This window comes from Phalangium opilio, unplaced genomic scaffold (genome assembly GCF_054372755.1).
Source record: "Phalangium opilio isolate 3A_F unplaced genomic scaffold, DU_Popi_V2 ptg000093l_1, whole genome shotgun sequence".
Taxonomy (NCBI): domain Eukaryota; kingdom Metazoa; phylum Arthropoda; class Arachnida; order Opiliones; family Phalangiidae; genus Phalangium; species Phalangium opilio.
The window spans coordinates 2,103,855-2,127,522 of record NW_028324198.1 but is presented as its reverse complement, the minus strand read 5'-3'; the positions used below and the strand labels follow the sequence as shown (position 1 = coordinate 2,127,522).

Sequence of the window (23,668 nt, the reverse complement as noted above, 5' to 3'; positions counted from 1 at the left end):
TGATTTTATTTTTCTTTAGAAGTTTTTATTATTAAATTCTTTTCCTAAATCGGACCAGATGGCTTTAGGTTTGCTTTGTTGGATGATTATTTCGAGAGCTTTCGTAGCTTCGGCAGCGTGTTTTATTTTCATGGGTACTACAAAAGCTTTTCGGGAAAAGCAATCAATGCCTACCATAAGGCATCTGCAGCCATCGTTGTATTTGGCGATTGACCCTAAATCAGCTAGATCAACTTCGACCCTATCCGAAATGTTAAATACAGGTATTTTACGCCTTTTGAATTTATTTATAGCAGTTTTATTTAGTGTGTAATCGTCAGTGGCCTCTAGAAAGGCTTTGACATCGTTTCTCGAAATGTCTCGGACTGCTTGGTACGAAGGGTTTAGTCCAGTGAAGGCGGCTTTGTGTTTACTATTGAGATAAGTATCCTTTAAGATTTCTTCTTTTTGGAGCTGCGATAGACCTCCCATACTGTACCCTTGGTATTAAAAGGTTGTTTCTTTAATATTAAAGGGCTGGCTTTATTGTCAAAGGTTAATCTCTTCTTCGCTCTTAAATACGTTCGGGGTCGAAGCCTATTTTTTAAAGGTTTGGAAAGAGGCGATGTCTTGATTGATGGGGGCGGTGCTGAGAGGGGCTTTGATTTACTTTTTGAAGGTAGAAAGTTTTCAACAAAAGGTTCAAATTCTGTCCATCCTGTTGGGGGAATCCCCATAAGCGAACGAGTTACCCCTTATTTGTTGAAGAGCATAGGTTGTATAGTAAAATATACTAATTGAACTATATCTGAATCAGGGATCTTAAGGTCGTTCACATAAAGAATCCCCGCATCATCCCAACGTATACTATGAGCGTTACTTGTCAAATGATCAAATATCTTCTTCGCTGCTCCCCTATATTTCAGTGGAAAGATATTAATCCAGTTGTCGTGTTTATTCGATGGGCGGGGTTTCAAGATGTTCTGGTAGCGTTTCAAGGCTACCTCGAAAAAAACCCATTTGATTTTTCATCTAAAGCGGGATTTGAGATAATTAGGTTCATCTCTTTATCCAACTCTGATAACACTGCATTGTTTTTTGAAATATCATTGTTTGTTGTTGTTATTAATTGATGGGGTGTTGGGTTAGGACTTTGTTGTTGCTGTTGTTCCAAAGGCACTAAGGTAATTTTATTAGCGGAAACTAGCATTTTATTCATTTTGAGAATAATCCACCTAAAAGGCACGAAATTACTGGAAAAAGGACGCTAAAGAAACCACTTCCGGTTTGTTTAGATAATACAGCTCTTTTGTCTTTCCAATGGGTATTTTTGCAAGCAATTTTACGAATATGTTTCTTATGCTTACACAGTTTATTATAAACGTCTGGTTTCAAATTGATGGCGCCTTGTAAGGCGTTATGACAACACTCGCTAATTGAATCAATAATTTCTCGATTAGAATTTTTAAGAGTAGCTAGTCTTTGAGGTTTTCTTAATTGCCCCAAAGCGGCTATTAAACTGATATTTTTAGCGGCTAAACTTTTTTCTTTTTATTCAACGATGTTTTCTTGATCTTTCTCGGTGGTGACATCGTAAATAATGATTAAATCTCGGAAATGTTATTTAATTAAATAGTTTTCTTCTTGGGAGTATAGATGACGATTTGTTCTCCCGGTAAAATATTTGTTCTAAACCTTAAATCGGAATGACACTTTTCGGTTAAATCGCAAAGTAAATACCCGTGTGGTTTTTCAGTCGCATCCAAATAACATTATAATATAAATTTAGAGTTTTTGGGTGCCAATTGTTTAGAAAGGGCCACTAATTGCATAAGATCTCTCACGGTTTTCATAAGAATCATGTAATGAGCGTTTAAGGAAGCTGTTCTCAAGTTTTTTCAAATATATTTTGTAAAAGGGTAATTACGAATAATTTCCTATGATGTGATTGTTTAGTAAATTTTTCTGATAAATATTATTTTATTTTCTAACATGATATCGTCTAATACGATTAGTATTGTTTGAGTACCATCGTATATAGTAACGTCGGGTAAACCTTGACGCATAATTACACCCATTTCTTTTAATTCATCGTAGCTAGGCTGATATATACTATAATGCCAAACAACTAAATCAACTTTAGGTTGAAACATTTTATCCTTATTTTCTATTATTCGTTTATATAAAACTGTTTTACCAGATCCCGAAGGACCGAAAATAATAAAATATCCAGGTGTAGTGAATGGTATCATGGCTAATACTTGAATGAAACAAATTTGTAATTTTCATTCATACTTAAACGCGATTAATTAAAACGCGCGCGCGTGGTTCGCGAACCCCCCACCCCCTAAACGCGGTCGGGCGCCCCAAACGGCTCGCGGAAGAGAAGCACGGTTCATGCGGGTAGGCCAACACCACAAACGCGTTGACATCATCCTGCCCTTCACTATGGTATCTTTTATGGACCTTTAACATCGTGTGTCACTATTCAAGATGGTAAATACGGTTAAAGAAGCTTGTACCGACAACCAAAGAAGCTTGGATGAGCAACCAAAGAAATACTGGGGATTTTTCAAAATTTTCCAAAAAAGAGAGATACCTGAGGAACTGTAGTCCAATGACCCACTCCATGAACATTTACGACCCCGCAACAGAAAAAATCACTAACATAATTAAAGTTAAAGGATTCTATTTAAATTCACCAACAGAAAACCACGTCAATTTTGATATAATGAAGAAACTATTAGGTGTAAACAACGATGGTAAACCAGAAATGAACTCAGTATAAGTACCGATTGGCCCGCAAATTAGACGATTACCTAATCACACTTTAATTATTATTGATCAAACTAAAACATATCAGGTAGTCGTCGATAAAGTAAGAGTTTTCCCAGATTACTGCACGACCCCTTACGGGTATCTTAAGTAAATTTAAATTTGTAAAATTGTATATATATATATTTGTATATATATAGACATTTTTTTCCAAATATATGTTTTTTTGTTTAATTTTTAATGTTTCTTTTATATGTTAATTGTGAATAGTTTTATTTCAATTAGAATAACATTTGCCATTCTTGTGAAATAATTTCTTTTTTTAATTTACAAGCCTATACAATCAGTCAATCAAATATTGACAGTTAACGAGAGGAGATCGGAAAAACCCGACTCCTCCCCCTTGAGTGGCCGCCATCTTGGATCGGTATACTGGCTCCATATTCTCTGATTTTCAATTTTCGCACCAAAACTAGTTCTCGTATTGACAATCGTTCTATAGATTTTTAGGTCGTTTCTTGAATCCATGGCAAACGTTGCAACCTCATAGTGAAGGTGCATTGTCTAAAGTTTACAAAGGCTTAGCAAATATCATTATTGTCGTTTTACGTCATTTTAAAACAAGTTGGGAAACCGTAATAAACCTCTCCGAGTTGGGTAGAAAGAAACTAAAATAGCACTATTGTGGGAAAAGTGTAAAAAAAAACCTTAATTAACAAAATTTTTTAAAAGGTTGCAATATTTTGCGGATTAAAAATGTAATATTTTGTAATTTTTTGGAAAAGTTGTTAATTTATTCGGTTGATTTAATAAGAAAACACGACCACATTTAGGTATACCTTGCTGTATAAGGTATTTGATCGTGGTATGGGTACAATACATTTACGCCAAAGGATGAAGAAATGTCGATAAAAAGGTCACTTAAGCCATGTTAACACTTACAGGGAAACAGTTTCAAAGCGATTCAATAGGCTTTTCTAACACAACTATTAATGGAGAAATTAATTACAAATACCGTCTGTTGAAGTTACTTGGAAAACCAACTTGAAGCGGGTTTGGAGGTTAGTTTTTAGTATTAAGTTTGTGAATAGTCTTCAGTATAGAGTTCCACCTGTGTGAACTCAGCTTTAGTAGAGCTAAATAATTTCTTTACTTCAATGAAAATCAATACTAGTAGTTCTAGGCCGCTATATTGTTTTCTAGAAATCAATTTTTGTTAGACGGGAAAAGAAAGCAACGCGTAAACGTTTTATAAGATTATTTAAATAACTATATAATATTGTATTTGGGCCGTTATTCTCGGTGAAATTTGTGCTGTCGCTGAACCACTCCTGGAAGTATAAGGGTTAGTCATTTTATATTTTAGTACATCACTTAAAGTAGTCAATTAAGAATAGGTTTACTTCAAGTTTGAGAGTAGAAGAGACTTTTTATACCTCGGGGTTTGTACATGTCAGGGAAAATTTCGAAAGATGTGAGTATAGCAAAAAGTAAACACTTTCCAAGGGGGAGACACGCTAATCAAAGCTAAAAGAAAAAAAAAGGTGCTGTAAACCTCTACGCTAAGAAAGATGCATACTAATAGTGTACTATTTGCTATTGGCAAGACTCTATAATGGAGACGCAATGGTTGGACAAGCATCGAAAAGTCAATTAATATCTGCTAGATTTCATTACATGGGTTGAACCACTGACAGAGATAAAAGCCATTTCATTCAAAGGCTTCGAAGCTCTCTTTCGTGTTTACACGTGTGGAATTGTTTTAGCTGCAATAATATTGTGTTTGTAATTTATTTTCAATTTTCTAACCACAACTAGTTCTCGTATCGACAATCGTTCGATAGCTTTTTAAGTCAATTCTTTCATCCTTGGTGAACGTTGCAACCCCGTCGTGAAGGTGCATTGTATAAAGTTTTCAATGGCTTAGCAAATATCAATGCATAAATCCATAGTGTCGTTTTAAATCATTTTAAGACAATATAAACATTTATCTAGGAAGCACCATAAATAACAAAACCAATATAAGTATAAATGCACTCAATTAAATACGTTAATTGAGGTGTGTTTGCTAATAAATGTGATTACCGCCAAACCAACTTCTTACTTTTAAAAACAATCACGGAAAAGGAACTGATGATTTAGGACCAATGGGAATAAACGTCATGATTAATAAGGTTTTACAGTTACACCAAACTCACTAATGTTCATATTTTCAAGTAAAAACACCAATCTGTAACGTGGGAACAATTATTTCTTATGAAATTTAGCATTAGGGCAATGAGAAATGTCGTATTTTATGAATTTGCGTTACGACCAGTACAATTTCATTTTCATTGTAAATAGTCCTAAAAAGTTTACATTTCTCGAAAGAAAATTTAACTTCAACAGTATTTTCATTGCAATAAATATTTAAAAACAAGAATTGATAATCAGATGGAAATATTCTAACAATTTCAGGGTAGAAAGAAACTAAAATAGCACTATTGTGGAAAAAGTGAAAAAAAAAACCTAAATTAGCAAAAACGTTCCAATATTTTGCGGTTAAAAATATAATATTTAGTAATTTTTTTGGAAAATTTCTCAGTTTATTCGGTTGATTTAATAAGGAAACACGAGCACATTTAGCCTCGCACAAAAAATGCACTTTATGAATTTTGGTCGTTCTATGTTAGTTCTTAAAAATAAGCACACCTGTTATTTTCCAACGTATTTATTATCGCCATAACCAGAAGTAAGATAAGGGACTAGTAGTATCGACGTAACCAAATTCTTCACTTGGCGAATGTGAATATTCTTGATAACACACCAACCGTTGGCCCTCTGGTAGCGGTTTCTGAATTTTCCTTCCAAAACGTGAGACGCTCGTGGCGGTAGACGGCCGAACTAGATTCAAGCACCCGAGTCTGTGTTCCGCGGCTTTAGGTTGAGGCTTAGGGGGTTGCAAATTTTTTGGAACTCGACCAATTTTTTCTCTCTTGTGTAGGCGCGATGGAAGCGGCATAAGATCCTCAAATTTGTTCACTAGTGCCAGGATCTACTACCAATGCTAGAGCTCTTTACTTCTAGTCTCATCTTACTTCTGCCATAACGTTATAATTCGTGTAAGTTAAATTTCTACAGTAGCACCTCAAACATAACCCCCTGTTATTGGGTGTTTCTTTTTGAAAAAATAAATAAATCTGAAAAAATCTATTAAAAAATTATCTTGTAATAATTAAGTGAAATTTATTGTAACAAGCCCACAAAACGTACGACGTCAAAACTTTTGTTATCGATTGAAACGGTACCAGAGAATTTTTAGATTCAGACATTCTATGAAATTTAAGAGATCAAGAACGCATTTTGCATTTATGTTAATTGTAGGCTTTTAAATACCTTGTATTTCCCAATTATAAGATTCTTAGATTTTGTTACTAATTTCCTGAATTTTCTCTGAGTTTAGAAAAATCCGAATTCTCTAATTTTTCTACAACTCTGCAAAATTTAAAATTTTTATTGATATTGCATAAAGCTATTTCTCAAAATTGTGAAGCGAATCCTAAAATTGTCTCTGTCATTGTTCAACTTTCATCACGTGACCGATCGGTATTTTGAAAAAAAAAGAAATGGACCCCAACAACAACGAAAAGTGATCATTTTTTAAGTATTTATAAATAAGCTCTGAAACTAACACACATTTGTGTGTAATTAAAGCCAGTTGTCGTTTAGATGTAACATACCTATTGTCGAACTTCATTTTATCTTTTTCAGGTTTAACAAAACCCTGAAGTTTGGAGCTCTTGATGTAAATGTGAAAATAGTTTTTATAAAGAAATATATTTGAAAAGCCTCCAAAATTTCTCGTTTTAGCTAACACTTGAAATGGAGTTTTATGAGGTGGTCTATAATCAAATGAAGACGTGAGACACTAACAGGCGTCACGTGAGCGACATCAAGAGAGAAAATTTCTCCCTACTACGTCATCAAGCGAAACCAAATTTTAACTAGGCCTTTTCCAAACACAATACTTTAATTGCAATTTTATAAATTTCTACGAAACCAAATACAAAGGAGTAAACATATAATAATAAACTAGATTTTTCAAGGATTTTTTTGGTATTTTAAGTTTGTTGATGACGAAAATTATGGCACTAACTCTTTAAATTGAAAATTTTCAGGATTTGGGAGCTGGTTGATGGGGGAGTGGCACTCGTCATTCGGGAACGTCGAAGAGCAGCGATTGAAGACGCGAGCTTTGAGTTGGTGGTCCGCTCCACGGAACGGCGGAGTGAAACACCCCTCGAATCTCCCATAAAGAAACAAAGTCTTTCGAGGTAACTTCATCAAATTTTTAAAGTTCTTTCTTAAATTATGGTTGTGCATTTTATTAATTGCACCCATATCGATCTTTTTCAAATTGCAGCGGGTCGTTCCTTCTGGGCAGGGTGAAGGAAGACGCCCAAACTCATTCAAAGTGCAACTATCGAGAGACAGACATCGAAATGCTAAAGTTCATTTTCAAATAGATTCTTATCTTTAATCTCAATCGAAGACAACGAAATTGAAACGGTAGAACTTGATTATGGAAAAGTTCAGTTCGGGAAAACAACTTGTTCAGGGTTAGCAATAAATTCCCAGATTCCCCAAAATGATTCCTTCAAAATATTTTCCCTAATTATTCTGTAGCTCAAAAGCTATTTGTCAATGTCAATAGGGATATTTCTTCAGAATATTATTAAGTTACAAACAAGTCAACTTTTCATTTGAACAAATATCTTTTAAACACAAATTTATCATGCAATTTTGCTATTTTCGTAAACCCAAGAACTGTTGTCAAGTTTTGTTTTCCACTGAAATCAAATTGCCTTCCCTGGCTAAAAAATTTTTAATTTCGAGGCATTTTTTGGCGGTCAATTTCAAAACTCAATGTATATTCCAGGATTTCAATGACCCATGGTCATCTCTAATGAAACAACGGAGTCTTCGGCCTCTCTTCTAAACTGCTTCAAAGACATTTTCCAGGTAATTTCACGACACAGACAATTTCAGTTCGGGCAAACTACGTCGAATCGAGTAATTGCGGATTTTGAAGGTTCCAAATCACTGATTCATCTGTCTTACAGCGGACGATCATTTCTCGAGTTGGGAAAACAAAAATTCGAGGCCAACGAAAAACACCGACGCGATGGTGAAAGATCCCAACCCTGATGGGCCATTTCAATCCAAGTGAGTGCAGTTTAAAACTCCATAGCTATCAATATTTGGTTTTGAAGGCGTGTCTTTAATGTTTTTAGACTCAAAATAAGAACGCGCTGAAATGAAATGAGCGTCAACCGACAACGAGGAACAAAATGAAGCTCCCGAACACTGTTACTTCCCTGTCCCTGACGTCAACACCCATTAGTGTACTTCCCCGTGTAAATACACGAATGTGTTGGGAGGAACAATGTCCCGAATTACGCAGTCACCAATTGGCCACTTTTAAAATTAAGATCCACAATCGCCCTTGAAACAAGAACTTTCTTAGGAATTAAATCCTGGGAAACTGATGGAGTGGTTCAGAAGAAAAGGGAATTCACCGAACTTACACGAAGCTTCGCGGGATGGTGACGTAAAAAGAGTAAAGACATTATTAGCCAGAGGGGAAGACCCAGACAAGCGGGAGGAGGAAAATGGTGGCACGGCGTTACACGTCGCTGCCCAAAATGGACATGTTGAAATTGTCGAACTACTTCTTGGAAAAGGAGCTCGAATTGGGGCCTTCGACAATGAAGGCAGAACACCCTTATACTTGGCATCCTGGCAAGGCAAATTGGACGTCGTCCCTCACCTGATCCAAAACGGGGCGCAAGTCAATCAGGCCAAAAATAGTGGCGCCACACCCTTGTATATCGCTTCTGAGAATGGTCATTTGGACGTCGTCACCCACTTGATCCAAAAGGGGGCGCAAGTCAATCAGGCTCGTAACGATGGCACCACACCCTTGTTCATGGCTTCCCAGAATGGTCACTTGGACGTCGTACGTCTCTTGATCCAAAATGGGGCGCAAGTCAATGGGGCTCGAAACGATGGCGTCACACCCTTGTCAATCGCTTCCTATAAGGGCCACTTGGAAGTCGTCGGATTGTTGCTGGAAAACGGCGCCGACATCCACTTGACTAACAATGTTGGTCGCACCGCTTTGTCCTACGCGAAAGATTCCGTTAAAAAACAAATTGAAAAATTGTTTGATGAACACGAAAAAAGGAAGGCAGAAGAAAGAGAAATTTCGAACGAAGGAGCAAAGAGCGAGGCGGCGGGATCGAGATCCGTTCAGACTGAAGAGAATTCAAATCTACCCGCGGATGTATCCGTCTTGAACGAAGACAAGGAAAGATTGGAAATTCAAGTCTCGTCGCTCAGGATTGAAAAAGAGAAATTAGAGAGTGAGATTGGAGAACTGAAGCGAGAAAGATCGGAATTAAGTGGATCGAGTGAGACGCCGATAAACAGCGCCGGCCCTTCGAGAAGTGACATTGACGAGATTGAGGCCGGGAAAGGGATCTGGCCCAATTGACGGAGACCTTATCCAAGATGAACCTACGCAATGCCAAAATGAGGATGAGACTCAATAACAGTTCTGCGCCGGCGAGTCAAGGGCAACAGTTCAACCTAGTGAATCAAGGGACCATCAACATCTTCGGGCCGACAACAATAAACAACACTCCGATAGAACAAAGAAACATAAACCTGGGAGACAACTCTGGAGGAACGACCGTCAACCCTCAATAACTGAAAAGGTAAGCTTTTCTCGAAACGAACTGAAAAGGCTCGAAGCTATCATATAATGCGCTTAAATTTCTATATCCAATTTAAAGAGGTAGGGGGTCTCTTTCTCTTTGAAATAAGACAAGCTTCGTTAAAATGGGTTAACAATTAAAGGTCTACTTTCAGCGAAAAGGCTTCTAGCGAACTGAAAAGCGAGCATCGAGACTAACAAAAGTTGGAAATGTTCTCGATAACTTAATTTATTTAAATTTATTTCCTCTCGAATTTTTGCTTTTCCCCAAAGGAAATTCTCTATTGTTCATCTTCTGTTCGCTAGAACCACATTGCAGCACGGCTTTCAGTTAGCTATAGAACCCTTCCATCTTTTACCCCTGCGGGGATTTGAAAATCGGCACGGTCGCTACTCCATTGTTAGTCTCGATGAGCACTCGGTTTTCACTTCGCTAGAACTCTTTTTGATGGAAGTTGGCCTTTAAACGAGATGCAAATTTTAGAAATATTTTGAAACTCGGGTTCACCCTTTTAATCTATTGTGATATTTGAAATACGCTGGCATTATTTTCTATTCCCTTTGACGTCATAATTACGCAAGAGGTTGCCGCATAAATTAAAATTTTCAAAATAGGCTTAGCAAGAACATTACAGGAGCGATTAAATATGTGCCTGTTTTTATCGGCTGATAAATTTCAACCTTTTTCAAAATAACACTAAATGGACATGTTTGAACCCCCATATTACTGCTAAATATCTCGTTTATTGCCACCTCTCACATTTTTTTACTATTTTAGGAGGCGCACTTTTAGCCACTCTTAAAATCACGCTAAAGATTGAACTTAGTCTTATTTCTCTTACCCTTTTCACCTTCTACGTCACAGGAAACTAACATCAACATCCAGTCGCCTTAAATTCTGAAGATCTTGTTTTGAGAAGACGAATTTCTTCTTGTTTCATCCAAGTTTACGTAAGGTCGGTACAAATTTGAAATTCTTGAAAAGTTTCATTGTAACAGAGACGTTTCATTGTTTTTATTTTCAGGATCAACGTCATCTCGTCGTCACTCCGTAGAAGTTGGGAAGGATGAACGTGTACGCGAACGCGGGAGATCATTCCGGATGAAACGACACGAGTGTTCGTCGCGTACGCATCAGAAGTCCAGACGGATAACGGATACGGTCGACTTGGTCGAGATATCAATTGCAAATGAAGGGAAATGAACCTTAAGAAGTTGAGCGAGTGAAGGACCACCGAAAAGAACTACGTTTCCATTTTTGACCCCTATCCTAAGAGAAGTAAAGTGACCGCATGCCAACTCAGGAAGCCTGACCTCGGGGAAGGGGAAACCTCATTCAACACACCAACCTTACCCCTCCGGATCTAACCCAACCTCATACTTAACCTAAACCCAATATTTACCTTAATCCAAACCTCGCCCCTTCTACTGAGGAGACAGGCTCTGCTTGAGATTCAGGACATGGTGGTCAAGCACAACCTGTAAAGGTTGTTCAAGGGGAAAATGGACAGACGACCACCATTAGAAAATCTCTTTGGATTATAGTGGACAGTTCACTTTCCCTTTAAGTATCTTCTGGCAGTTCTTTCTCGTGGTTCCTTTCACTTTCCCTTCATCTGGAATTGTTGTCCGTCAATTCGACCACTGTCCCGACAACTGGACACCACCTTCTTCCCCCGTCTAAACGGTGTCCGTAAAAGAGTGTTCCCTTCTCCACTTTGACCTTCCTCATCATTGGACTACCTTCCAGTAAGACACGAACTTCAGTTGCTCATTTCCTCAGTTCGGGATTCGACAATTTGCCGAATTGACGCCATTTTCAATTTAGTCTCTATTTCAAGAATTAGTGACGAACAATTAAAACCATTTACGGATTTCAAAATATTTAAATGAGTTTTCAACATTTTATTAATTTGTGTCGCGTCGTGTCTTGGGGAACGAACTTCCCGTGTAAGTTTTCGCGATAATTCCGGACCAAATAACTCAATCATTTCAAATTAAAGTTTTCGCCAAATATTTCAACTTTGTAAATAACTCACTAACTTTTTTATTCGCAAATGCAACGAAGACTTTATTTTCCGTTTCTTTTAAATAATGTCCAGCGAACTCTAATGGTCATTTTCAAGAACTAAAGAATCAATTTATTTGCAAAACTTATTCATGCAAACTATTTCTCATGAATTTACGAGTTTTTTCTATGAAAATTAAAATATATATTTTTTGTAACGATTAAATTTAATTTTAAAGATTTAGGAGAGCAAAAATCGAAACTTTTCGAAGTTTTGTTTCAAATAAGAATTCAACAAACTTAATTATTTTCTCAATGTTTAATATTTTCATTTATTTGAAAACCCTTTGAAATTGAGCGCTACTTTCCCCTTTAGTTCCCTGGGATTTTCCAAAATATTCCAGGGCGGCTATTCTCTAAAAATCGAAAATCATTCGGATCACTCCGAATCCTTATGATTCGGATCGGGCTCATTCGGAGTGGACCGAACAAACCGTATTCTCTAACCCCAATCCTTATCGTCATTCGGATACTTCGAAAATTTTCTCTCAGTGCAAATGGACGTCACTTCCTCTTAAGCCACGTGGTACTTTTTGACGCCCACTTTTTCTTTATTGGACAATTTTATTTGGCGCGCTTTCAAATTGAAGGGATGGAAACTTTGGTTTTTCCCAAGGAGTGGAAATTTTGGGAAATGGTCTTTGTATTGGGAACACATTCAATACAAAGCAATTTTTACCTCTCCGAGTGACGATGACGTCACGGAGAGGTAATGCACTGACCGTGTCTGTGTGTGTGTGTGTGTCTGTCTGTCTGTCTGTCTGTCTGTCTGTCTGTCTGTCTGTCAGACCCCACGTGACCGCGTTCGCAGTTTACAAATCGGAGCAAACGTGTTCGCCATTTCCGAACTGCTTTCACAGTCACGGAAATGGCTCCTCTACTTGAGTTCTCACACCACCATCTTCTGGTCTTTGTCCATTCCACACGGACACCAGTCTGTACTTACCGGCTTCTAATCACCATCATCTTTTGATCTTCGTCCATTCCACATGGACACCAGTCTGTACATACCGGCTTCTAATGACCACCATCTTCTGGTCTTCGTCCATTCCACTTGGACACCAGTCTGTCCATACTGGCTTCTAATCACCACCATCTTCTGGTCTTTGTCCATCCCACTTGGACACCAATCTGTACATTCTGGCTTCTAAACACCACCATCTACTGGTCTTCCGTCTATTCCACATAGACACCAATCTGTCTCATGGGCTTCTACTCCATTATCATCGTTTGGTTTTAGGATATACGCGGCGATCAGCTAGGGTTACGAGAAACGTCTAGCCTCCCTAAGGTGGGATCGACCACCGAAGGTTTTCGCAATTGCGCTTTTTCCTTACTATTATAATGGAAACGAATCGTATATATACCCCAAAATCTGAAGAAAGCGGGCAAGAGGGGTACCCTTCACTTTAAACGTCAATATTAGCAAAGTTTGAGATGATAATAGGTATAACTTTATTTTAAACGATTTAACTATTATTAATGTTAATTATTGAAGATTAAAATAATTAAAAATAATTATATTTATTTAAATATTAAAGATAATCTTGTTTCTCAACTCAAAATTATTACGGAAAGAGTTAATAAGCAGTCTATGTTTTTGTCTGTGTGTGTCCGTCCATTGTTACACTAGTGCGTCGTGTTAGCAGTTAGCCTTGTGTTGATGTGTTAAGAAATCATACAGAACCTTAATATTCCCTTTTTCCATAATATAAAGTGAATATGTGGAAGTATTTTTCGTAATTATGATGCATTTAGTACTTTTGTAGCTTTAAAGCTCCGTTTCATTTTGATATTCCAAAGATTTTTTTTAATATTGTTATTTGAAATGGCTGTTTATATATTGCTTAAGCTATACTACATCTGTATATAGAATAATCCTTGGTTGAGTGATTTCATGAAGAAAACTAAGACCTAGACTCCGGCGGGTATATTAAGTATCATCCGCAATAGGCTTAGTGAAACAAAGAGTAAATAATTGAGGCCTGAGGTGAAGTAAACTTTGGGCTTTGATTTTCGTGTCTGAAATGAAGAGACATCAACGGTTCAGAGTGAGCCGAAAGTTAAATACACTGTTAAATAATCAGGTTAAGATTTTATAATAGAAGAAAAGATCATGGTGGCAATTAAAATAGTAAAAGGGCTAATGGTAAACGGGTAGTAGCTACAGACCTTTTATTCTCTTTATGGTGCGCATTGACTATCAGTGCGTCTAGCTACAATTTAGCTTTGGTGTTATTTAACGTTAACATTCATGTTGGCAAACTAAGAATATTGTTGAGGTGAGACAAAGAAGATACACGCCCCAGGAATGGTAAGTGTAGCTTCCTCTAGTGTAAATTTTTGTCTCTCCCCTCCTAGTACGCTCCAAAGGCAGGCTCGGTTGACCGAGGTATTTCCGGCTACATTGAAATTGCATAGACCGGAAGTTCCTTGGTCAACCCAACCCCGAGACATAGCTTCCATTCCCGGAGCGTATATTTTCTTTGGGTGAGACGAGACGATAGTGTTTACACTGCAAACCAGTTGTGAATGTAGCTATCAGAATATACGGTAAACAGCTGAAGCGTAGACTTCATTTCCTGATCTTTTCCCCATTGACTGATTTCCATGTGTCCAAGATTTATCCTTATTGGATGTAAAATGTCGTCTGCTATACTGTATTATTCGCTATGCTTGGAATACTGCTTCAATATTTCGTAAATTTTTACTTCAAAAAAGAGAAATAATTCCATATCTAGGTAAATAAGTTTGTAGTAGTAGACCTCTTGACTCGGAGAGGTAATATTTTGGTTTTCCCAACTTGTTCTCTTTTTCGATTTCTTTTCTTAAGATAGGAATAAGAGCTTTTTTTCCTTATTTATTTATTTATTTATTTTTGATTAATAAAATTATTTATTCTTAAATTGCTTCATAATATTCTTTTAAAATGGGTATTAAAGAACACGCTAAACAACAGTTAATATACGTCGAATTTTGAATGAAACTTAGCGCAAGTTTTAGTAGGGTTAAATATGAGGCAATGAGAACCTAGAATAACAACGTTAATTAATCACAAATTATAATCCAATTGTGTGGATCTCGTGAGATATGATAAATTCATTAATGTAGATCATTAGCCCTCTATCAATGGTTACACACCTACCAAAATTTAATAATTTAAATAGATGCTAAACGAAATAACCAAATTTAATCTAGTAATTATAAATAATTGATGCAATTGGTCAAAAATAGGTGGCTCTAACTTACAAGCCCCGGTAGAAAAAGTATTAAAATGAACAATTAAATCTGTGTTAAGTATTTGGATCTCGCGAAATTATCCCTTAAATGTAGGATAAATTCAACGACGTTTTTTTACCTTTAAATCTACCAAAAAGCCGTCGATCTAGTTCTACCTTGTAGATTTCGCCAAGGCCCGCCAAGGCCTAAAGCCATTTCCCGCTTTAACCTAAAATTTTGCCCACGCTTGATTTTAAGTCTCGAAAAACCCTTTGAACTCGTAAATCGCGACGGGCAATGCGATTACCATGTTCAAATCGCAAAGCTTGAGTTGAAAAAACAAAGCAGCCATACTAAATAAGAATATGAACCGCAGCCAAGGTGCCAGCGAAAAGGTACGGGGAAAAATACTAGAAATCTCCGGCGAAAGTTCCGCGAATCTAAGATTGATGGAGGGAAGAGAGGCGGTAAAATATCCGAATGCTCGATTCGGCCATCTCTTTCGGTTGCCGAATGATTCGGAGAGGTTATCACCGTATGATTAGGATAAGGTTCTTACAGAATACGTTTTATTTTCATTCGGAGAAATTGACTCCGAATGAAAAGATTCGGATCGAAATTCCTCCAAAAGGACCTTAGAGAATAGGGTCCCAGGTATCGTTAAAGGTAACCTTTAAGATAATTGATTTTACTAATCGAGACAATTGCCGAGTATTAATATTAGGTAAATAATCCATAAATATTTTAAACGCTACTCCTACTCGCAAATTTCGTTTTCCATTTCAGAAGCGAGGTAAATACTATCGGTGATCGTTATCGGTCATAAATTCGGTTTGGGCTTAGTTTTTAGAAGTAAAAATAGGTGAATATCTTTTTCAGTAGAAAATTAATGATATGTTTTAAAGATTCGCCGAATTTAAAAAAATTTAAATTTGTATTTCGGTTAAGCTTTGATAGTGACATCAGTTTAATTACGATATCGGCTGACGATGTTTGTCTGTTTATAAGATAATTCGGAACTTCAAGTGTCACAAGACAGTATCTACCTTCAAAATCGAGAGTTACCAACTTTATAACAATATTCCCATCATAAGATAACAAAGGTTGAAATTATTATGATATGTGATAATTTGAGATAATGTGACAAAGGGGCTCAGTCAACGTGGGGCAAAGGCCTCATAAAGGTTTTACTTACTGTCGAGTCTGTCGTCCCTCGTCGTCAAATTCCTCTTAAAACATAGATCATACAGTGTCCACGCTTGTTATTTTATTTCACAAATTACGTTGAATTCGTAAACCTCGACCCGCACCATGATTAAAATCATAAAAATGCTAAAACAACTCATTGAACGCATACATTTTTAGTAAACAACACCAGCTACTAGCCGACTACAGGCTGTAGCTCAGCCCCTGTAGTCTACAGCTGTTTTAATTCGGGTGTGAGTGGTCCCGCGTTAAAATCCCGGACAGCCCCGAGTTTTTGCAGAAGTAATTTAGAGACTATTTAAATGCAACTATTGACAGGGTAGTCCTATGAGTCGAGCATGTTTCAGCTACATTCATGATCCGTTGGTTGAGGGGTATGATACTCGCTTTAAGTGCGAGTGGTCCCGGGTTCAAATCCCGGACGGACCCTAGTCTTTGTAGAAGGAATTTAGTGACTATTTAATCGCAACTATTGACAGGGTAGTCCTACGAGTTGAGCATGTTTCAGTTTCATACATGGTCCGTTGGTCTAGGGGTATGATACTCGCTTTGGGTGCGAGTGGTCCCGGGTTCAAATCCCGGACGGACCCGTGTTTTGCAGAAGTAATTTAGCGACTATTTAAATACAACTAGTTAAATTATAGGCCTATGAGTTAAGCATATTTCAGTGTCATACAGTCCCGTTGGTCTAGGGGTATGATAGTCGCTTTGGGTGCGAGTGGTCCCGGGTTCAAATCCCGGACGGACCCGAGTTTTGCAGAAGTAATTTAGTGACTATTTAAATGCAACTAGTTAAATTGTACCCTACGAGTTGAGCATGTTTCAGTTACATACATGGTCCGATGGTCTAGGGGTATGATACTCGCTTTGGGTGCGAGTGGTCCCGGGTTCAAATCCCGGACGGACCCTAGTCTTTGTAGAAGGAATTTAGTGACTATTTAATCGCAACTATTGACAGGGTAGTCCTACGAGTTGAGCATGTTTCAGTTTCATACATGGTCCGTTGTTCCAGGGGTATGATACTCGCTTTGGGTGCGAGTGGTCCCGGGTTCAAATCCCGGACGGACCCGTGTTTTGCAGAAGTAATTTAGCGACTATTTAAATACAACTAGTTAAATTATAGGCCTATGAGTTAAGCATGTTTCAGTGTCATACAGTCCCGTTGGTCTAGGGGTATGATAGTCGCTTTGGGTGCGAGTGGTCCCGGGTTCAAATCCCGGACGGACCCGAGTTTTGCAGAAGTAATTTAGTGACTATTTAAATGCAACTAGTTAAATTGTACCCTACGAGTTAAGGATGTTTCAGTGTCATACAGTCCCGTTGGTCTAGGGGTATGATACTCGCTTTGGGTGCGAGTAGTCCTGGGTTCATATCCCGGACGGACCCGAGTTTTGCAGAAGTAATTTAGTGACTATTTAATCGCAACTATTGACAGGGTAGTCCTACGAGTTGAGCATGTTTCAGTTACATACATGGTCCGTTGGTCTAGGGGTATGATACTCGCTTCGGGTGTGAGTGGTCCCGGGTTCAAATCCCGGACAGCCCCGAGTTTTTGCAGAAGTAATTTAGAGACTATTTAAATGCAACTATTGACAGGATAGTCCTATGAGTCGAGCATGTTTCAGCTACATACATGATCCGTTGGTCGAGGGATATGATACTCGCTTTAAGTGAGAGTGGTCCCGGGTTCAAATCCCGGACGGACCCAATTTTTGCAGAAGGAATTCAGTGACTATTTAATCGCAACTATTGACAGGGTAGTCCTACGAGTTGAGCATGTTTCAGTTACATACATGGCCCGATGGTCTAGGGGTATGATACTCGCTTTAAGTGCGAGTGGTCCCGGGTTCAAATCCGGACGGACCCGATTTTTGCAGAAGGAATTTAGTGACTATTTAATTGTAACTATTGACAGGGTAGTCCTATGAGTTGAGCATGATTCAGTTACGTACATGGTCCGTTGGTCTAGGGGTAAGATACTCGCTGTGGGTGCGAGTGGTCCCGGGTTCAAATCCTGGACGGACCCGATTTTTGCAGAAGGAATTTAGTGACTATTTAATTGCAACTATTGACAGGGTAGTCCTATGAGTTGAGCATGATTCCGTTACATACATGGTCCGTTGGTCTAGGGGTATGATACTCGCTTCGGGTGTGAGTGGTCCCGGGTTCAAATCCCGGACGGACCCTAGTATTTGCAGAAGGAATTTAGTGACTATTTAATTGCAACTATTGACAGGGTAGTCCAAAGAGTTGAGCATGATTCATTTACATACATGGTCCGTTGGTCTAGGGGTATGATACTCGCTTCGGGTGTGAGTGGTCACGGGTTCAATTCCCGGACGGACCCGAGTTTTTGCAGAAGGAATTCAGTGACTATTTAATCGCAACTATTAACAGGGTAGTCCTATGAGTTGAGCATGATTCCGTTACATACATGGTCCGTTGGTCTAGGGGTATGATACTCGCTTCGGGTGTGAGTGGTCCCGGGTTCAAATCCCGGACGGACCCTAGTATTTGTAGAAGGAATTTAGTGACTATTTAATCGCAACTATTGACAGGGTAGTCCTACGAGTTGAGCATGTTTCAGTTACATACATGGCCCGATGGTCTAGGGGTATGATACTCGCTTTAAGTGCGAGTGGTCCCGGGTTCAAATCCCGGACGGACCCGATTTTTGCAGAAGGAATTTAGTGACTATTTAATTGTAACTATTGACAGGGTAGTCCTATGAGTTGAGCATGATTCAGTTACATACATGGTCCGTTGGTCTAGGGGTATGATACTCGCTTTGGGTGCGAGTGGTCCCGGGTTCAAATCCCGGACGGACCCGATTTTTGCAGAAGGAATTTAGTGACTATTTAATTGCAACTATTGACAGGGTAGTCCTATGAGTTGAGCATGATTCATTTACATACATGGTCCGTTGGTCTAGGGGTATGATACTCGCTTCGGGTGTGAGTGGTCACGGGTTCAATTCCCGGACGGACCCGAGTTTTTGCAGAAGTAATTGACTATTTAAACACAAATAGTTAAATTGTACCCTACGAGTTGAGCACGCTATGGATTCATACTTGGTCCGTTGGTCTAGGGGTATGATACTCGCTTCGGGTGTGAGTGGTCCCGGGTTCAAATCCCGGACGGACCCTAGTATTTGTAGAAGGAATTTAGTGACTATTTAATCGCAACTATTGACAGGGTAGTCCTACGAGTTGAGCATGTTTCAGATTCATTCATGGTCCGTTGGTCCAGGGGTATGATACTCGCTTTGGGTGCGAGTGGTCCCGGGTTCAAATCCCGGACGGACCCGAGTTTTGCAGAAGTAATTTAGCGACTATTTAAATACAACTAGTTAAATTATAGGCCTATGAGTTAAGCATGTTTCAGTGTCATACAGTCCCGTTGGTCTAGGGGTATGATAGTCGCTTTGGGTGCGAGTGGTCCCGGGTTCAAATCCCGGACGGACCCAAGTTTTGCAGAAGTAATTTAGTGACTATTTAAATGCAACTAGTTAAATTGTACCCTACGAGTTGAGCATGTTTCAGTTACATACATGGCCCGATGGTCTAGGGGTATGATACTCGCTTTGGGTGCGAGTGGTCCCGGGTTCAAATCCCGGACGGACCCGAGTTTTGCAGAAGTAATTTAGCGACTATTTAAATACAACTAGTTAAATTATAGGCCTATGAGTTAAGCATGTTTCAGTGTCATACAGTCCCGTTGGTCTAGGGGTATGATACTCGCTTTGGGTGCGAGTAGTCCTGGGTTCATATCCCGGACGGACCCGAGTTTTGCAGAAGTAATTTAGTGACTTTTTAATCGCAACTATTGACAGGGTAGTCCTATGAGTCGAGCATGTTTCAGCTACATACATGATCCGTTGGTCGAGGGGTATGATACTCGCTTTAAGTGAGAGTGGTCCCGGGTTCAAATCCCGGACGGACCCGATTTTTGCAGAAGGAATTCAGTGACTATTTAATTGCAACTATTAACAGGGTAGTCCTACGAGTTGAGCATGATTCCGTTACATACATGGTCCGTTGGTCTAGGGGTATGATACTCGCTTCGGGTGTGAGTGGTCCCGGGTTCAAATCCCGGACGGACCCGAGTTTTGCAGAAGTAATTTAGTGACTATTTAAATGCAACTAGTTAAATTGTACCCTACGAGTTGAGCATGTTTCAGTTTCATACATGGTCCGTTGGTCTAGGGGTATGATACTCGCTTCGGGTGTGAGTGGTCCCGGGTTCAAATCCCGGACGGACCCTAGTCTTTGTAGAAGTAATTTAGTGACTATTTAATCGCAACTATTGACAGGGTAGTCCTATGAGTAAAGCATGTTTCAGTTACATACATGGTCCGTTGGTCTAGGGGTATGATACTCGCTTCGGGTGTGAGTGGTCCCGGGTTCAAATCCCGGACGGACCCTAGTATTTGTAGAAGGAATTTAGTGACTATTTAATCGCAACTATTGACAGGGTAGTCCTACGAGTTGAGCATGTTTCAGTTACATACATGGCCCGATGGTCTAGGGGTATGATACTCGCTTTAAGTGCGAGTGGTCCCGGGTTCAAATCCCGGACGGACCCGATTTTTGCAGAAGGAATTTAGTGACTATTTAATTGTAACTATTGACAGGGTAGTCCTATGAGTTGAGCATGATTCAGTTACATACATGGTCCGTTGGTCTAGGGGTATGATACTCGCTTCGGGTGTGAGTGGTCCCGGGTTCAAATCCCGGACGGACCCTAGTATTTGTAGAAGGAATTTAGTGACTATTTAATCGCAACTATTGACAGGGTAGTCCTACGAGTTGAGCATGTTTCAGATTCATTCATGGTCCGTTGGTCCAGGGGTATGATACTCGCTTTGGGTGCGAGTGGTCCCGGGTTCAAATCCCGGACGGACCCGAGTTTTGCAGAAGTAATTTAGCGACTATTTAAATACAACTAGTTAAATTATAGGCCTATGAGTTAAGCATGTTTCAGTGTCATACAGTCCCGTTGGTCTAGGGGTATGATAGTCGCTTTGGGTGCGAGTGGTCCCGGGTTCAAATCCCGGACGGACCCAAGTTTTGCAGAAGTAATTTAGTGACTATTTAAATGCAACTAGTTAAATTGTACCCTACGAGTTGAGCATGTTTCAGTTACATACATGGCCCGATGGTCTAGGGGTATGATACTCGCTTTGGGTGCGAGTGGTCCCGGGTTCAAATCCCGGACGGACCCGAGTTTTGCAGAAGTAATTTAGCGACTATTTAAATACAACTAGTTAAATTATAGGCCTATGAGTTAAGCATGTTTCAGTGTCATACAGTCCCGTTGGTCTAGGGGTATGATACTCGCTTTGGGTGCGAGTAGTCCTGGGTTCATATCCCGGACGGACCCGAGTTTTGCAGAAGTAATTTAGTGACTTTTTAATCGCAACTATTGACAGGGTAGTCCTATGAGTCGAGCATGTTTCAGCTACATACATGATCCGTTGGTCGAGGGGTATGATACTCGCTTTAAGTGAGGGTGGTCCCGGGTTCAAATCCCGGACGGACCCGATTTTTGCAGAAGGAATTCAGTGACTATTTAATTGCAACTATTAACAGGGTAGTCCTACGAGTTGAGCATGATTCCGTTACATACATGGTCCGTTGGTCTAGGGGTATGATACTCGCTTCGGGTGTGAGTGGTCCCGGGTTCAAATCCCGGACGGACCCGAGTTTTGCAGAAGTAATTTAGTGACTATTTAAATGCAACTAGTTAAATTGTACCCTACGAGTTGAGCATGTTTCAGTTTCATACATGGTCCGTTGGTCTAGGGGTATGATACTCGCTTCGGGTGTGAGTGGTCCCGGGTTCAAATCCCGGACGGACCCTAGTCTTTGTAGAAGTAATTTAGTGACTATTTAATCGCAACTATTGACAGGGTAGTCCTATGAGTAAAGCATGTTTCAGTTACATACATGGTCCGTTGGTCTAGGGGTATGATACTCGCTTCGGGTGTGAGTGGTCACGGGTTAAAATCCCGGACGGACCCAAGTTTTTGCAGTAGTAATTGACTATTTAAACAGAAATGGTAAAATTGTAGGCCTATGAGTTTAGCATGTTTCAGTGTCATACAGTCCCGTTGGTCTAGGGGTATGATACTCGCTTTGGGTGCGAGTGGTCCTGGGTTCATATCCCGGACGGACCCGAGTTTTTTAGAAGTGATTTAGTTACTATTTAAATGCAACTAGTTAAATTGTACCCTACGAGTTGAGCATGTTATAGTTTCATACTTGGTCCGTTGGTCTAGGGGTATGATACTCGCTTCGGGTGTGAGTGGTCCCGGGTTCAAATCCCGGACGGACCCTAGTCTTTGTAGAAGGAATTTAGTGACTATTTAATCGCAACTATTGACAGGGTAGTCCTACGAGTTGAGCATATGTCAGTTTCATACATGGTCCGTTGGTCTAGGGGTATGATACTCGCTTTGGGTGCGAGTAGTCCTGGGTTCATATCCCGGACGGACCCGAGTTTTTGCAGAAGTAATTTAGTGACTATTTAATCGCAACTATTGACAGGGTAGTCCTATGAGTTGAGCATGTTTCAGTTACATACATGGTCCGTTGGTCTAGGGGTATGATACTCGCTTTGGGTGCGAGTGGTCCCGGGTTCAAATCCCGGACGGGCCCGAGTTTTTGCAGAAGTAATTTAGAGACTATTTAATTGCAACTATTGACAGGGTAGTCCTAAGAGTTGAGCATGATTCATTTACATACACGGTCCGTTGGTCTAGGGGTATGATACTCGCTTCGGGTGTGAGTGGTCACGGATTCAATTCCCGGACGGACCCGAGTTTTTGCAGAAGGAATTCAGTGACTATTTAATCGCAACTATTAACAGGGTAGTCCTATGAGTTGAGCATGATTCCGTTACATACATGGTCCGTTGGTCTAGGGGTATTTAACTCGCTTCGGGTGTGAGTGGTCCCGGGTTCAAATCCCGGACGGACCCTAGTCTTTGTAGAAGGAATTTAGTGACTATTTAATCGCAACTATTGACAGGGTAGTCCTACGAGTTGAGCATATGTCAGTTTCATACATGGTCCGTTGGTCTAGGGGTATGATACTCGCTTTGGGTGCGAGTAGTCCTGGGTTCATATCCCGGACGGACCCGAGTTTTTGCAGAAGTAATTTAGTGACTATTTAATCGCAACTATTGACAGGGTAGTCCTATTAGTTGAGCATGTTTCAGTTACATACATGGTCCGTTGGTCTAGGGGTATGATACTCGCTTCGGGTGTGAGTGGTCCCGGGTTCAAATCCCGGACGGACCCGAGTTTTTGCAGAAGTAATTTAGAGACTATTTAAATGCAACTATTGACAGGGTAGTCCTATGAGTCGAGCATGTTTCAGCTACATACATGATCCGTTGGTCGAGGGGTATGATACTCGCTTTGGGTGCGAGTGGTCCCGGTTTCAAATCCCGGACGGACCCGATTTTTGCAGAAGGAATTTAGTGACTATTTAATTGCAACTATTGACAGGGTAGTCCTAGGAGCTGAGCATGATTCAGTTACATACATGGTCCGTTGGTCTAGGGGTATGATACTCGCTTTGGGTGCGAGTGGTCCCGGGTTCAAATCCCGGACGGACCCGATTTTTGCAGAAGGAATTTAGTGACTATTTAATTGCAAC

General features: G+C 39.7%; 1 protein-coding gene and 19 non-coding genes across 20 annotated transcripts; all 20 read left to right on the top strand.

The window, feature by feature from the left end:
• Nucleotides 1-7,929: 7,929 nt before the first annotated feature.
• Nucleotides 7,930-10,715, top strand: LOC149640252 (uncharacterized). The gene is made up of 4 exons (XM_089850626.1): nucleotides 7,930-9,262; nucleotides 9,351-9,512; nucleotides 10,432-10,462; nucleotides 10,537-10,715. The coding sequence occupies exons 1-4, from the start codon at nucleotides 8,282-8,284 to the stop codon at nucleotides 10,713-10,715; spliced, it is 1,353 nt and encodes a 450-aa protein (XP_089706752.1). The 5' UTR covers nucleotides 7,930-8,281.
• A 5,807-nt stretch (nucleotides 10,716-16,522) lies between these two features.
• On the top strand, nucleotides 16,523-16,594 carry TRNAP-UGG (transfer RNA proline (anticodon UGG)). The gene has a single exon. It is a non-coding gene; the product is annotated as a tRNA-Pro (tRNA).
• A 1,524-nt stretch (nucleotides 16,595-18,118) lies between these two features.
• TRNAP-CGG (transfer RNA proline (anticodon CGG)) lies at nucleotides 18,119-18,190 on the top strand. The gene has a single exon. It is a non-coding gene; the product is annotated as a tRNA-Pro (tRNA).
• An 89-nt stretch (nucleotides 18,191-18,279) lies between these two features.
• On the top strand, nucleotides 18,280-18,351 carry TRNAP-CGG (transfer RNA proline (anticodon CGG)). The gene has a single exon. It is a non-coding gene; the product is annotated as a tRNA-Pro (tRNA).
• An 89-nt stretch (nucleotides 18,352-18,440) lies between these two features.
• On the top strand, nucleotides 18,441-18,512 carry TRNAP-CGG (transfer RNA proline (anticodon CGG)). Its single transcript has one exon. It is a non-coding gene; the product is annotated as a tRNA-Pro (tRNA).
• A 249-nt stretch (nucleotides 18,513-18,761) lies between these two features.
• On the top strand, nucleotides 18,762-18,833 carry TRNAP-UGG (transfer RNA proline (anticodon UGG)). Its single transcript has one exon. It is a non-coding gene; the product is annotated as a tRNA-Pro (tRNA).
• Nucleotides 18,834-18,921: 88 nt separating this feature from the next.
• On the top strand, nucleotides 18,922-18,993 carry TRNAP-CGG (transfer RNA proline (anticodon CGG)). The gene has a single exon. It is a non-coding gene; the product is annotated as a tRNA-Pro (tRNA).
• An 84-nt stretch (nucleotides 18,994-19,077) lies between these two features.
• On the top strand, nucleotides 19,078-19,149 carry TRNAP-CGG (transfer RNA proline (anticodon CGG)). Its single transcript has one exon. It is a non-coding gene; the product is annotated as a tRNA-Pro (tRNA).
• Nucleotides 19,150-19,238: 89 nt separating this feature from the next.
• On the top strand, nucleotides 19,239-19,310 carry TRNAP-UGG (transfer RNA proline (anticodon UGG)). Its single transcript has one exon. It is a non-coding gene; the product is annotated as a tRNA-Pro (tRNA).
• A 725-nt stretch (nucleotides 19,311-20,035) lies between these two features.
• Nucleotides 20,036-20,107, top strand: TRNAP-CGG (transfer RNA proline (anticodon CGG)). The gene has a single exon. It is a non-coding gene; the product is annotated as a tRNA-Pro (tRNA).
• Nucleotides 20,108-20,194: 87 nt separating this feature from the next.
• Nucleotides 20,195-20,266, top strand: TRNAP-CGG (transfer RNA proline (anticodon CGG)). The gene has a single exon. It is a non-coding gene; the product is annotated as a tRNA-Pro (tRNA).
• An 89-nt stretch (nucleotides 20,267-20,355) lies between these two features.
• TRNAP-CGG (transfer RNA proline (anticodon CGG)) lies at nucleotides 20,356-20,427 on the top strand. Its single transcript has one exon. It is a non-coding gene; the product is annotated as a tRNA-Pro (tRNA).
• Nucleotides 20,428-20,676: 249 nt separating this feature from the next.
• Nucleotides 20,677-20,748, top strand: TRNAP-CGG (transfer RNA proline (anticodon CGG)). Its single transcript has one exon. It is a non-coding gene; the product is annotated as a tRNA-Pro (tRNA).
• An 89-nt stretch (nucleotides 20,749-20,837) lies between these two features.
• On the top strand, nucleotides 20,838-20,909 carry TRNAP-UGG (transfer RNA proline (anticodon UGG)). The gene has a single exon. It is a non-coding gene; the product is annotated as a tRNA-Pro (tRNA).
• Nucleotides 20,910-21,634: 725 nt separating this feature from the next.
• TRNAP-CGG (transfer RNA proline (anticodon CGG)) lies at nucleotides 21,635-21,706 on the top strand. Its single transcript has one exon. It is a non-coding gene; the product is annotated as a tRNA-Pro (tRNA).
• An 87-nt stretch (nucleotides 21,707-21,793) lies between these two features.
• Nucleotides 21,794-21,865, top strand: TRNAP-CGG (transfer RNA proline (anticodon CGG)). Its single transcript has one exon. It is a non-coding gene; the product is annotated as a tRNA-Pro (tRNA).
• A 404-nt stretch (nucleotides 21,866-22,269) lies between these two features.
• Nucleotides 22,270-22,341, top strand: TRNAP-CGG (transfer RNA proline (anticodon CGG)). The gene has a single exon. It is a non-coding gene; the product is annotated as a tRNA-Pro (tRNA).
• A 250-nt stretch (nucleotides 22,342-22,591) lies between these two features.
• Nucleotides 22,592-22,663, top strand: TRNAP-UGG (transfer RNA proline (anticodon UGG)). The gene has a single exon. It is a non-coding gene; the product is annotated as a tRNA-Pro (tRNA).
• A 572-nt stretch (nucleotides 22,664-23,235) lies between these two features.
• Nucleotides 23,236-23,307, top strand: TRNAP-CGG (transfer RNA proline (anticodon CGG)). The gene has a single exon. It is a non-coding gene; the product is annotated as a tRNA-Pro (tRNA).
• Nucleotides 23,308-23,556: 249 nt separating this feature from the next.
• Nucleotides 23,557-23,628, top strand: TRNAP-UGG (transfer RNA proline (anticodon UGG)). Its single transcript has one exon. It is a non-coding gene; the product is annotated as a tRNA-Pro (tRNA).
• Nucleotides 23,629-23,668: the final 40 nt, after the last annotated feature.

Excerpts from the sequence above, each read along its gene's own strand:
- LOC149640252 (XM_089850626.1), top strand. The coding sequence starts at position 8,282 with ATGGAGTGGTTCAGAAGAAAAGGGAATTCACCGAACTTACACGAAGCT. Across the intron at positions 9,513-10,431 it reads AACCCTCAATAACTGAAAAG|ACGAATTTCTTCTTGTTTCA; the intron begins GTAAGCTTTTCT and ends TGTTTTGAGAAG. Across the intron at positions 10,463-10,536 it reads CTTGTTTCATCCAAGTTTAC|GATCAACGTCATCTCGTCGT; the intron begins GTAAGGTCGGTA and ends TTTTATTTTCAG.